At 47.0% G+C, this 12,516-nt stretch overlaps 1 protein-coding gene across 2 annotated transcripts in view; it reads left to right on the forward strand.

Moving 5' to 3' along the window:
- The window catches only part of Cdh3 (cadherin 3), a 49,079-nt gene extending 36,588 nt beyond the window's left edge, over nucleotides 1–12,491 (forward strand). For both annotated transcript variants that reach the window (XM_031341303.1, XM_031341304.1), the window contains exons 10-16: nucleotides 78–319; nucleotides 543–688; nucleotides 1,671–1,895; nucleotides 3,542–3,751; nucleotides 9,143–9,273; nucleotides 9,622–9,768; nucleotides 11,629–12,491. In XM_031341303.1, the coding sequence (XP_031197163.1) occupies nucleotides 78–319; nucleotides 543–688; nucleotides 1,671–1,895; nucleotides 3,542–3,751; nucleotides 9,143–9,273; nucleotides 9,622–9,768; nucleotides 11,629–11,838 (1,311 nt within the window). In that variant the 3' untranslated portion in view covers nucleotides 11,839–12,491. The remainder of the gene's footprint in view (nucleotides 1–77; nucleotides 320–542; nucleotides 689–1,670; nucleotides 1,896–3,541; nucleotides 3,752–9,142; nucleotides 9,274–9,621; nucleotides 9,769–11,628) is intronic.
- The last annotated feature ends 25 nt before the right edge of the window (nucleotides 12,492–12,516 follow it).

Consider the following 12,516-nt stretch of genomic DNA (forward strand, 5'->3'; position numbering starts at 1 on the left):
GATCCCTATACTGTGATCCTTCTGATGCCCACGAGCCACCTCACAAAATGCTGCCTCAGATTCTTCTTCTCTCCTAGGGTTTGGATTTTGAGGCTCAGAACCAACACACCCTGTACATCGAAGTGACCAATGAGGCTCCATTTGCCGTGAAGCTCCCGACTGCCACTGCTACCGTGGTGGTCCATGTGAAAGATGTAAATGAAGCCCCTGTGTTTGTCCCACCTTCCAAGGTCATCGAGGCCCAGGAAGGCATCTCTATTGGGGAACTGGTCTGCGTCTATACGGCACAGGACCCAGACAAGGAAGAACAGAAGATCAGGTACCTGGGGACTGGGCACCAGGTCATCTAATGCCTAGGTACACTTGGGTGGCTTGTTCGTTCGTCATAAGGTTTGTCCCACATGGTTACCACCATTTGTGCACCAAACCCTTCCCGCCTGCCATGCTCAAGGCTGAAGGTTCTGCAGTTGGTCTGAGGAGGCTCTAGATAATAACAGGGTTCTACGGATGCTGCCTGTGACTCTTCTCAACCTCCTTTCCAGCTACACCATCTCGAGAGACCCAGCCAGCTGGCTCGCTGTGGACCCAGACAGTGGTCAGATAACGGCTGCAGGTATCTTAGATCGGGAGGATGAGCAGTTTGTGAAAAACAACGTCTACGAAGTCATGGTTTTGGCCACAGACAACGGTGAGAGCTTTCACCCAGCCCTTCCACAGGCATGCCTGTGGTACCCAGGCATATGACACAGCATATTCTCCCTCCTTAGCAGGGAATGGTGGTAGGGAGAAATGACAAAGCAAGTCTAGATTTAAAGGCCTGACTGTTAGGATCCTAATTTTCTAAATCCCAAGAGATGGGCGGGATGCTGAGGACTCCCTTTTCAACCCATTTTTACTTCACGTAGCTCTGAATCGGCCTGTCAGTTTTTCTTCTTTTTTTTTTTTTTTAATTTTTTTTTTTAAAGATTTATTTATTTATCATTATATGTAAGTACACTGTAGCTGTCTTCAGATGCATCAGAAGAGGGCGTCAGATCTCATTACGGATGGTTGTGAGCCACCATGTGGTTGCTGGGATTTGAACTCAGGACCTTCGGTAAAGCAGTCAGTGCTCTTACCTGCTGAGCCATCTCACCAGCCCCTGTCAGTTTCTTCTGATGATTGATTGGCAAGGACTGCTGGGAATACCACAAGTGACTAGTGGTATTGTACCGTAACGAGGGGAGATTATACTGTTCTGCCATATGCTTGAATTTTAGTGAGCCAGTGCTTGGAGGCAGGTTTAGCTGAAGCTTCTGGTTCCCTGAAGCTGATCAGTCCCTGAAACTGATCAGTAGATGACTGTACTAGATTGAAGTAGCCAGTAGGTTTTACTCTGTGATTGATTATAATGGCTGGCTGAATGTAGTAGCTGCAGCTGCACTGTGATTTGTTAGTAATGTCTGCTGTGGTCACAGATTAGAATGAGGGTACGATTGCCATGTATTTGCCCTTGCCAGTTTGATCTACAATGAAGTTAATACATGAAGGGACTTATGAGGTGTACAGGTGGGTGCTAACCAGAAGCCTGTTGGAGGCTAGTGGAGTAGATTTTAGAGGAACTTAGCATTGGTTCATTCGCCAAGCAAGAGCAGATGCTGAAAAGAGATAATATATGTAATTGTAAACAGGAAACCCTCCCACCACCGGCACTGGGACCCTCCTGCTGACACTTACTGACATCAATGACCATGGCCCAATCCCTGAACCCCGTCAGATCATCATCTGTAACCAAAGCCCTGTGCCTCAAGTGCTGAACATCACAGACAAGGACCTGTCCCCCAACTCCTCCCCTTTCCAGGCCCAGCTAACACATGATTCGGATATCTACTGGATGGCAGAAGTCAGTGAGAAAGGTAACTGGTGGAAGCAGGGGGTTGCCAGTTCAGGGTGGGTGTCACCCCCACAATAGGACCCACACACATCGCTGTTACAGTATCTGTGGGATCATAGAAATGTGGTCTCAAAAATGGCCACCAGGTATTCTTCCTTAGCGTTATATGTCTTTGAAATTCCCCAGGAACCCTAAACAAATAAACAGGCTAGGCATGATTGCACTTAATCCCAGCACTCAAGAAACAAAATGAAACAAAACAAAACAAAAGAAGCAGATTTCTGTGGGCTGAAGGCCAACCTGATTTAGGGCTGTATAATGAGACCCCCTCTCAAAAGAACAATCATTACTTTCTTGTTTGTTTGTTTTTAATAAAGTGACAGCCAGGCGTGGTGGCTCATACCTGTAATCCCAGCACTTAGAAGACCAAGGGAAGTGAAGTGCCATGAGCTTGAAACCCAGACTACAGAGTAAACTCTGTCTTGTAAAAAGATAGATTAATTAATTAATTTAGAAAATAATGAACTGGGGCTGGAGAGATAACCCAGTGGTTAAGAACACTGGCTGCTCTTCCAGAGGATCAGGTTCAGTTTCCAGCAGCCACATGGCAGCTCACAAACTATCTGATCACAGTTCCAGGTGATCCTACACCACATTCTTCTGGTGTCCAAGAGCACCAGGCACACACATGGTGCACAGACATGCAAACATACCCATACACATTTAGAGAGGGAGAGATGATGAATTCATTTTTTGTGGGCTAGCAAGATTTCTCAGTAGATAACAGCTCAGCGCAGCTTGATGAACCCAAGTTTGACTCCCAGAGCCCAGAGGTCGAAGGAGAAAACGGATTCCCAAAAGATATTTTTTTAATTAGATATTTTCTTTATTTACATTTCAAATGTTATCCCCTTTCCTGGTTTTCCCTCCAAAAACCCCCTATCTCCTCCCTGCTCCCCCTGTTCACCTATCCACCCTCTCCTGCTTCCTGGCCCTGGCATTCCCCTACACTGGAGCATAGAACATTCACAGGACAAAAGGTCTCTCCTCCCATTGATGACTGACTTGGCCATCCTCTGCTATACACATGCTGCTGGAGCCATGAGTCCCACCATGTGTACTCTTTGGTTGGTGGTTTAGTTCCTGGGAGCTCTGGGGGTACTGGTTAGTTCCTATTGTTCCTCCTATGGGGCTGCAAACCCTTCCGGTCCTTTCTCTCGCTCCTCCATTGGGAGACTTGTGTTCTGATCCTCACATGTGCACATATTCACACATGCCCACATATTCACTCTCTCACACACACATACACGCACACACACCAGCAACAAAAACAATAAGATGGTATTTTTGAAAAAGAAAAGATACTAAAAAATGAGTTGATTTTTGGTAACCCAATATTCCTTCTCACAGTGGTAACGTTTTGCTTTGCCAGGGTTTAAGAGATCTTCTGCTTGTTTTGCTTTTCTGTTTGTTTTGTTTTTCTGTTCTGGGGATTGAATTCAGGGCCTCGTGGATGCTGAGCCTAGTACTCCATTACAATGCCGCACTTAGACAAAACCTGCTTTTTGTTCTTTGGGTGCAGAGACTGTTCTCAAAGTTTTACAATCTTGTGTTCCGTGCTCAACCCGTATGACACCCCTAAGCTAATAAATTTATCTGTCTCTCCAGGAGACACCGTGGCCTTGTCCCTGAAGAAGTTTCTGAAGCAAGACACATATGACTTGCACCTTTCTTTGTCTGACCAAGGCAACAGGGAACAACTAACCATGATAAGGGCCACTGTGTGTGACTGCCATGGTCAAGTGTTCAATGACTGCCCCAGACCCTGGAAGGGTGGTTTCATCCTCCCCATCCTGGGTGCTGTCCTGGCTTTGCTGAGTAAGTACCGCATGCCTCCGTGTGCACCTGGGTGGTTAAGAGACCTGATTCTTCTTAGAACTTCTACGAGGGCATCCATTTTGTTTGTTTGTTTGTTTGGTTTTGGTTTTTGTTTTTTGTTTTTTTGAGACAGGGTTTCTCTGTAGACCAGGCTGGCCTCAAACTCAGAAATCCACCTGCCTCTGCCTCCCTCCCAAGTGCTGGGATTAAAGGCATGCGCCACCACTGCTTGGCGAGGGCATCCAATTTGTTCATCTGTTTCTTTCTCTTTTTTAGTTTAATGGGTACGAGAGGTTTGCCTGCATGTGTTTATGTGCACTGGGTGTGTGCCTGTGTAAGTCATAACGGGGTCAGATCACCTGGAACTGGAGTTCCAGATGGCCCTGAGCTGCCATGTGGGTACTGGGAATGGAACCTGGTCCTCTTTGTGAGCAGCCACTGAGCTCTTAGTCTCCTCCCCCCACCTCTTCTGTTTCCTAAACTCTGAATTTCTTAGAGTATCACTTCGTCAGTAGGTGTTTCTAGAATTTCTAGTATATGCCAGGCAGTGGTTCTGGGCAGTCCTGGAATTTCTTAGAAAGGGAGACTCCCAGTTTCAGGCCCTCCCTTCCTACCCCAGCTGGCCTTCCCTTGCAGTATGCACCTGATTTTTAAAGCACGGGCAGTTTCCTGGGTCCACAGTCCTGCAGACCTGCTGATCCAGAAACAGGAGTAAAACCTAGTCACCTGTGTTTTAACAAACAGCTCTTTTTTTTTTTTCATGATTTTTGTTTTTTGTGACAAGGTTTCTCTGTGTAGCCCTGCCTCTCCTGGAACTCACTCTGTAGACCAGGCTGGCCTCGAACTCAGAAATCCTCCTGCCTCTGCCTCCCAAGTGCTGGGATTAAAGGCTTGTACCACCACTGCCTGGCCGTCAACGGCTCTTAAGACCCGACACAATGTAAGACGCACTAGACCAGTAGGCAGAGTGTTTAGTTAAAAACAAATTTCTTTCATGACATTCGCAGGAAAGTGGAGATACAACTGGAAATCATTATGCTAAGTGAAGTAAGCCAGAGAGACATTACCACGCTTTCTCTCACATGTGGTACCCAGACTTAGAATTCTGTATGTAAATATATTTATGTATGTGCATGTCTGTGTATTTATATGTGAGTGTTTGTGGGTCATGAAACGAGAGTGGAGTTACAAGTGGAGGAAGTAGAAAAGAGGTAATGAATGTCATGTAATAACAAAGGGGGCACTGTGTGGGGGAAGAGAGGCCAACACAAGTGGGCGGTGGAGCCCAGAACAAAAGAGAACAAAGTACAATAGTATGTGTATGAAGACGAGGTGATGAAACCCCTTACTCCCCAGTCAGCCCGTAGGCACTAGGAGGTGAGAAAGGGGGGCCAAGGGTGCAACTCAGAACAAAACAGGCACCAGCTACCCTGGGACAATGGCATCAGCAGCATGGAGAGCTGTTAGCAAGCAGTTTAGCAGGCATCTGAGTGCTGCTGGAGAGAGAAAGCCGGGAGAGAGACAGGATAGGAAGTCTGCAGTTTTAACTAGGATGAACAGAGCAGGCCTCAGTGAAGGAAGTAAAGATCGAGGGAAGAAGAGCAACCAGGCCCATCTCCAGAGCAGCACATGCCCTGGGACAGGACTGTGCTCGGTGTGTGGAGGAGACAGCAGTGGCTGTGCTGGGGAAAGTAAGAAGTGTCGTCAGAGGGTAGATGGGTGCATGGGCTTGTCTTGGATCTTGTAGACTGCTGGAAAAACTCTGGGTTCCTGAGAAGTCTCCAGAAGATCTGTAGCATTGGAGTGCTGTAAGATTTTATGATACTCCTACTGAAAAGCCCATTCAGAGCTCAGGTGGAGGCAGGGGACTGTTGGAGACTGTTGCCATAGGTTACAGGTGAGAGGATGGTAGGTGGCCATACAGCAATAGGAGGAAGCCCTTATTCAGACTGGTGCAAAGGAATGAACTGGCAGCGATTCCAAGCATTTGGGGCCGAGCGAGTAGAAAAACAGAATTTTGGAGCTGGCCCCTGAGGCCTCCTGTACCTCAGTGCCTAGGCTCCCCAGCACTAATCAGTCAGTGCCCTGGTGTGCCATGAGCTAGGTAAGGGCTTTGTTCCTGGGTTACAAACTCTGTCAGAGCCCCTGGTGCTGCTTTTCGGTCTGTTAGACTGTTAGATGTTTTTGCTAGTTGTTTGGTTTTATTTTCTGTCACTATGATAAAATATCTTGACAGATGCTGGGAGTTGTAGCATGGGCCTTTAATCACAGTACTCAGGAGGCAGGGGCAGGTAGCTCTCTGTAAGTTTGAGGCCAGCTTAGTCTACATAACAAGTTTTTTGGCCAGCCAGAGCTGCATAGTGAGACTCTTGTCTCCAAAAGGGAATAAAGGAGGCTGGAAAGTTGACTTAGCAGTTACAAGTGCTAGTTGTTCTCCCAGAAGACCTAAGTTCAATTCCTAGCACCCATATGGTAACTCATAACTATCTGTAACTTTAGTTACCAGGGATCTGATGCCCTCTTCTGGCTTCTGTGGACATCAGACCTACACAGAAACATAAGCACCTATACACATAGAATAAAAATAAAGGATAGATGCTTATGTTCACATTCTTCACTCACCTACAGTTTTAGGATCCCTTTGCCTAAGGATTGGTGCCACCCACAGTGGGCAGGTCTTTCCACTTCAAGATAATCCCCCACAGGCAAACCTAATCTAGATAAACCTTCCTTGAGATTCTCCTCCCAGATCATTTTAGATTATTTCAAGTTGACAATTAGAACTAACCGTCATGCTACTGGTGGTTACTTCTTAGAAATTATGAAGGACTAGCAAGACTAAGAGAGCCCACTCCCTACATCACCCAGGTACTCAGACTAAGTTGAAATGAGCCATGAATCTCTACTTTAAGAGAACTGAACCTTAGTCAGGTAGTGGTGGCATACACCTTTAATCCTAGCACTCAGAAGGCAGAGGCAGGCAGATCTCTGTGAGTTTGAGGCTAACCTGGTCTACGGAACTAGTTCTAGGACAGCACAAAGAAACCATGTTTCAGGAAAAAGAGAGAACTGGGCCTTAACAGTATAAACCCCTGAGACTTTGCAAGAATTTATGGGTATTGCTGCTTGATTGTACAGTCACCTGGAAATGCAGAAGATAGCACGTTGCCTCCGTTGAACAAAGCTTCCTTTACTGAGTATCGAGCCATGTAATAGAAACTTGGATTTTAGTAAAAGAATACTTGTTTAACAGACATGAATTCCTGGGCTCTATCCTCATAACCACATAAAAACTGGGTATGGAAAGGGCAGTGATGGCATACACTTTTGATCCCAGCAGCACTCAGGAGGCAGAGGCAGGTAGATATCTAATTTCAGAGTCAATCTGGTCTATAGAGAGTTCCAGGGAGGCAGGGCTACACTGAGAAATCCTGTCTTGAAAAACAAAACCAACACCCAAAATAACTGGGCATGATGGCAAAATGCCTGCAGGTCCAGTCCTTGGGAAGCAGAGACAGAAGAATAAGTTCAAGTCATCTTTGGCTACATCATGAGTTCAAGGCTACACTATAATGCCCTATCTAAAAAAAAAAAGAAAAGTAAATAACGGAAATAAATTTGAACTAGGAGGCTGGAGAGTTGGTTCAGCGGTTAAGAGCACTGACTGTGCTTTCAAAGGTCCTGAGTTCAATCCCCATCAACCACATGATGGCTCACAACCATCTGTATTAGGATCTGATGCCCTCTTCTGGTGTGTCTGAAGACAGCTACAGTGACTTACTACAGTGTAATAAATAAATCTTTAAAAAAAAAGTTTGAACTACAGTGGGGACTTTGGGGAAGAGGATAAGGAAATACAGTTTCCTTTTGCCAGTGTGTTGAGGGAAGAGATATGCCCGGCCAGGCCAAATGGAGAAGCGAGTAGGCGGATGCACTTAAGCCTTGGGCTCGTGAGAAATCCAGCTTCCCTTTCACCTTCCCCCAGACTTGGGAGGAAAATGATGAAAAGTCACATCTGGTCCATAGCTACGTGTGCATCCTGAGAAGCCATGACCTCCCAAAGAAAGGTTGTCTTATCTAGACGGTGGGTCAGTCAGTCACCTCCATCACTAACAACAATAACCACCTCAAACAGTAACTGTCACAGCGGAGAATGACAGAGGGTGCCCCGTGACAGCTGGGGAGAGCAGCCTGGCCTTAGCTGGCCATTTCTTCCCAGGCAGGGGCTTTGCTAGCCTTTCCAACTGTGTAGCTGGAAGACAGCCTTCTCCTTAACATTACAATTTAGCATTTGCAACTAGACCAGTTATACTACAGTGTATTAACATTAAATTATGTTACCTTTACGTCGGTAGCTATCTTAGAGGACATTAAATGACTAAGAGTCACATGGAAGGTAGCAATGCCTAGTGGGGGTGTCTGTCCCTTTAATGCTGTCAGTGTGGAAAGTCTGATGTAGTAAATGCTGTAGGGTTTTAGGTGGGATTGGAGTCCCACCTAAAAGGAGGGAGTCCCACCTAAAAGGAGCCCCTCCTCCAGGAGGAGAAGCCATTAAGCAGAAACCTATAGATAAAGCTATGAATGTGCATAAAAGACAGATACTGGAGGGCTCTAAATCTAGATGGAGCTGGATATGATACTGTGTTCATGTGATCCTAGCATTTGGGAGGCCTTGGAGGCAAGGTGTATTAGTCAGGGTTTTCTAAAGGAACAGAATTTATACAATGAATACACACACACATATATACATACATACAAACATACATACATACATACATACATACATACATACATGCTTTATTAGAATGGCTCACAGGCTGTGGTCCAGCTAGTCTAACATAGACTGTCTACCAATGGAAGGTTCAAGAATTGAGTTGTTTTTCAGTCCATGAACCTGGGTATCTCAGCTACTCTTCAGTATACACCAGAATCCTGAAGAAGTAGGCACTAATGCCAGTGAAGGAGTGGGCTTGCCAGCCAGAGAGAGGGCAAGTAGGCAAAGAGAGCAAGCTTCCTTCTTCTGTGTCCTTAAATAGGCTACCAGCAGACAGTGTGGCCCAGATTAAAGGTGGATCCCCCACCTCAAAAGATCTGGATTAAAAGTGGGTCTTCCCATTTCAAGTGATTTAATTAAGACAAAACCCCTCACAGGTATACCCAGCTGCTTGGGTTTTAGTTAATGCCAAATGTAGTCAACCAGGAATAGCCATCAAACAAGAGGGACCAGGAGTTCAAGACTAGCCTCTGCTAGACAGACTAATCCCGGGTACATGAGGCCCCTCTTTGAAGAGGCCATAAATAAATGAATGTCCTACGCTCTGAGGGCCTGGGCCTCCGGGCCTGGCTGGCCTGATGGTTGAGGGAGTGCTCATATGTCCCCATTCTTTTCAGCCCTTCTGCTGGCACTCCTCCTGTTGGTGAGAAAGAAGAGGAAAGTCAAAGAGCCCCTTCTGCTCCCAGAGGATGACACTCGCGACAATGTCTTCTATTACGGAGAAGAGGGTGGTGGCGAAGAAGACCAGGTGGGTCACTGGAAGGGTTGGGATGTAGGTATGGTGCCCCCACAGCCCATGGTGGGAATGGTTGGGTCACCCATCAACCTCTGTTAGTTACGTTGACCAGCCCTGGCAGGCCCATCAGTCCTCATGCAGGACTGGCCACCAGCTCCCTCTCCTGGGAAGGTGTCTAGTGCCATAGTCCCTGTGTCTCAGCTAAGTGGCTCTCAAATCTGTCCTTAATTTGGAAGAGGGGACCGTAGATGAGGGATGTCTGGGGTCTCTGGCCTCCTGCAGAGCATCAGAGGGGTGAGATGTGACTGGTGGAGATTGGGGCACATTCTCAACCCACTGGTCCCATTTGTTCTCATAAAGGACTATGACATAACCCAACTCCACCGGGGACTAGAAGCCAGGCCTGAGGTGGTTCTCCGCAACGACGTGGCGCCAACCTTCATCCCCACCCCCATGTACCGTCCCAGACCCGCCAACCCAGATGAAATTGGCAACTTCATCATTGAGGTGAGGCATGACAGGTTTACCGAGCAAGAGCAGCCCTGGGTCAGGCACAAGCATGGGAGAACAAACACGGGTTTTCTGTAATGACTGTGAGTTTGAATCCTGACTCTGTCCTCAAGTATGTAATACTTGCACACCTGTGGGTTTCAGTTTCCTCCTTCATAAACTCCAAATTTCATCATTTATGTAAACAGAGTTATTAGGAAAATACTCTGGAATGTTTATAAACAGCATATGTATAGTGCCCTCAGGCCTTAAAGGATGTTGAATTCCCAGGGACTGGTGATGCAGACAGTCGTGAGCCCCCAAGTGGGTGCTGATGCTTGAAACCCTGTCCTCTGGAAAAGTAACCAGTGCTCTTAGCCACTGAGCCATTGCTCCAGCCTCTGCTTTGTTTGTTTGTTTGTTTGTGACAAAAGAGTTTCTCTGTGTAGCCCTGGATATTCTGTACTAGGGCTCTCTATGTAGACCAGATTGACATCAAACTCACAGAAACTCTCCTGCCTTCTGCCTTCCAAGTACTTCAGCTTATGATACTATTCCTGGCATCTTGGGGTTTTTTATTATTTTATGTTTTTTTATGGTTTTATTATTATTTTATGTTTTTATGTTTTATTTATGTATTTAGTGTCTGCCCTCCTTATGTGCCGTGGTACACATGTGAAGGTCAGAGGACAAGTTTTTAAGTTCTTATTTTATTTTCTATTGGTGTATGTGGAGCTCAAGAGATGGCTGAACAATTGAGAGTATTTGCTGCTCTTCTAGAGCACTGAGGTTTGAGTTTAAAAACCCACAGAGACTGACAGCTCTCTGGTGGTACTGAGAGTTCTGGGAGCATCCAGTGCCCTCTGCTGGCCGCTGCAGGCACTGCATACTCATGGTGCATAGACATACCCACAGACAAAACACCAACGCACATAAACTAAATAAACCTTTCAAAAATAAAAGTAATTTTTAAGCCAAGCACACACCTTTAATTCCAGAAGGCAGAGGCAGATGGATCCCTGTGAGTTTGAGGCCATCCTGTTCTACACAGCAAGTTCCAGGACATCCAAGGCTACACAGAGAAAGCCTGTCTTGAGCCCCTCCAAGGAATAATAATAATAATAATAATAATAATAATAATTTTTAAAAGTTCACTGTAATCAGGAAGTGGTGGCATACACCTTCAATCTCAGCACTTGGGAAGCAGAGGCAGGAGGATTTCTGAGTCCAGCTTGGTCTACAGAGTGAGTTCCAGAGCAGCCAAGGCTACACAGAGAAATGCTGTCCCCCCCAAAAAAAAAAAAAAAAAATTTGCCAGGTGGTGGTGGTGCACGCCTTTAATCCCAGCACTTGGGAGGCAGAGGCAGGAGGATTTCTGAGTTCGAGGCCAGCTTGGTCTACAGAGTGAGTTCCAGGACAGCCAGAGCTATACAGAGAAAACCTGTCTTGAAAAAACAAAACAAAAGAATAGTTCACTGTAGTAGTACATGCCTTTAGCCCCAGAATTTAATAGGCAGAAGCAAGCAGATCTCTGTGAGTTCAACACCAGCCTGGCCTACAGAGTAAGGTCCAGAACAGCCAGGGCTAAAATAGGGAGACCCTGTCTCAAAAAAAAAAAACCAAAAACTGAAATAATTACATGTATGTATCTAGGGAGGAAAATGTCTATATGGAGGTAGGAGTATGCCCATGTGGAGGTGGGGGTGGGTCCATGTGGAGGTAGGGGTGGGTCCTTGTGGAGGTAGGGTGTAGGGGGAGGGTCCATGTAGAGGTAGGGGTGGGTATAGAGGCTCGGCAGGTGTACTGATTTGCCAGAACCCAGGCAGTTGGCAAGGGTCTCCATCCAATCAGTGCTAACTGCTGCTCTCTACTCCCTAGAACCTGAAGGCTGCCAACACTGACCCTACGGCCCCACCCTACGACTCCCTGCTGGTGTTTGACTATGAGGGCAGCGGCTCTGATGCAGCCTCCCTGAGCTCCCTCACCTCCTCCGCCTCCGACCAGGACCAGGACTACAACTACCTTAACGAGTGGGGAAGTCGATTCAAGAAACTGGCAGACATGTATGGTGGCGGTGAGGATGACTAGGCTGGCCCGCCAAGCTGGCCAGGCAAGAACTACAGACAGCCGGGCCACAGCAGCATCTCAAGGGACCCCGGCTCCCACTCCAGCCGGGACTCGGAAGCTCGCCCAGAAGTATCCTGCGAAACACGTTGCATCTGATGGGAAGGCTGGACTGTGAGCCTTTCAGATGGAAGGATGTGACTCTGACTTCAACACTGATCCCCCGTCTCTGAGCAGAATGTCTAGAGGTCTCCCGCCTGCCACACAGCACTCAGCTCCACCCTCTCAGGGCCGAACTTGCTCCAATGCCCTTGTTGACTTTCCCCACTGGAGTAGCTCCCTCTCCTTTAGAAGGAGGCCTCTAAGGCCCTTTTTTTTCCGTTTTTGTTTTTTTTTGTTTCTTTCGAGACAGAGTTTCTCTGTGTATACCTAGCTGTTCTGGAATGCACTCTGTAAACCAGGCTGCCCTCGAACTCAGAAATCCTCCGCCTGCCTCTGCCTCCCAAGTGCTGGGATTAAAGGCGGCCCTTTTTTTCTTTAATGCAGTTTTCAAAAAGAGGCTCGGGTGGGTGGGGCAGGGAGCGGGCATCAGTGTCCCCTCAGGCCCTCCAGAGGAAAAGCCTACTGGGTGCTGGCCCCGGTACATTTCTCTGCTCTCCAGTCCCTTAGGCCTCATATTGGGGGATCACACTGCCTTTTTTT

This window comes from Mastomys coucha, unplaced genomic scaffold, assembly GCF_008632895.1.
Source record: "Mastomys coucha isolate ucsf_1 unplaced genomic scaffold, UCSF_Mcou_1 pScaffold22, whole genome shotgun sequence".
NCBI classification, from domain to species: Eukaryota; Metazoa; Chordata; class Mammalia; order Rodentia; family Muridae; genus Mastomys; species Mastomys coucha.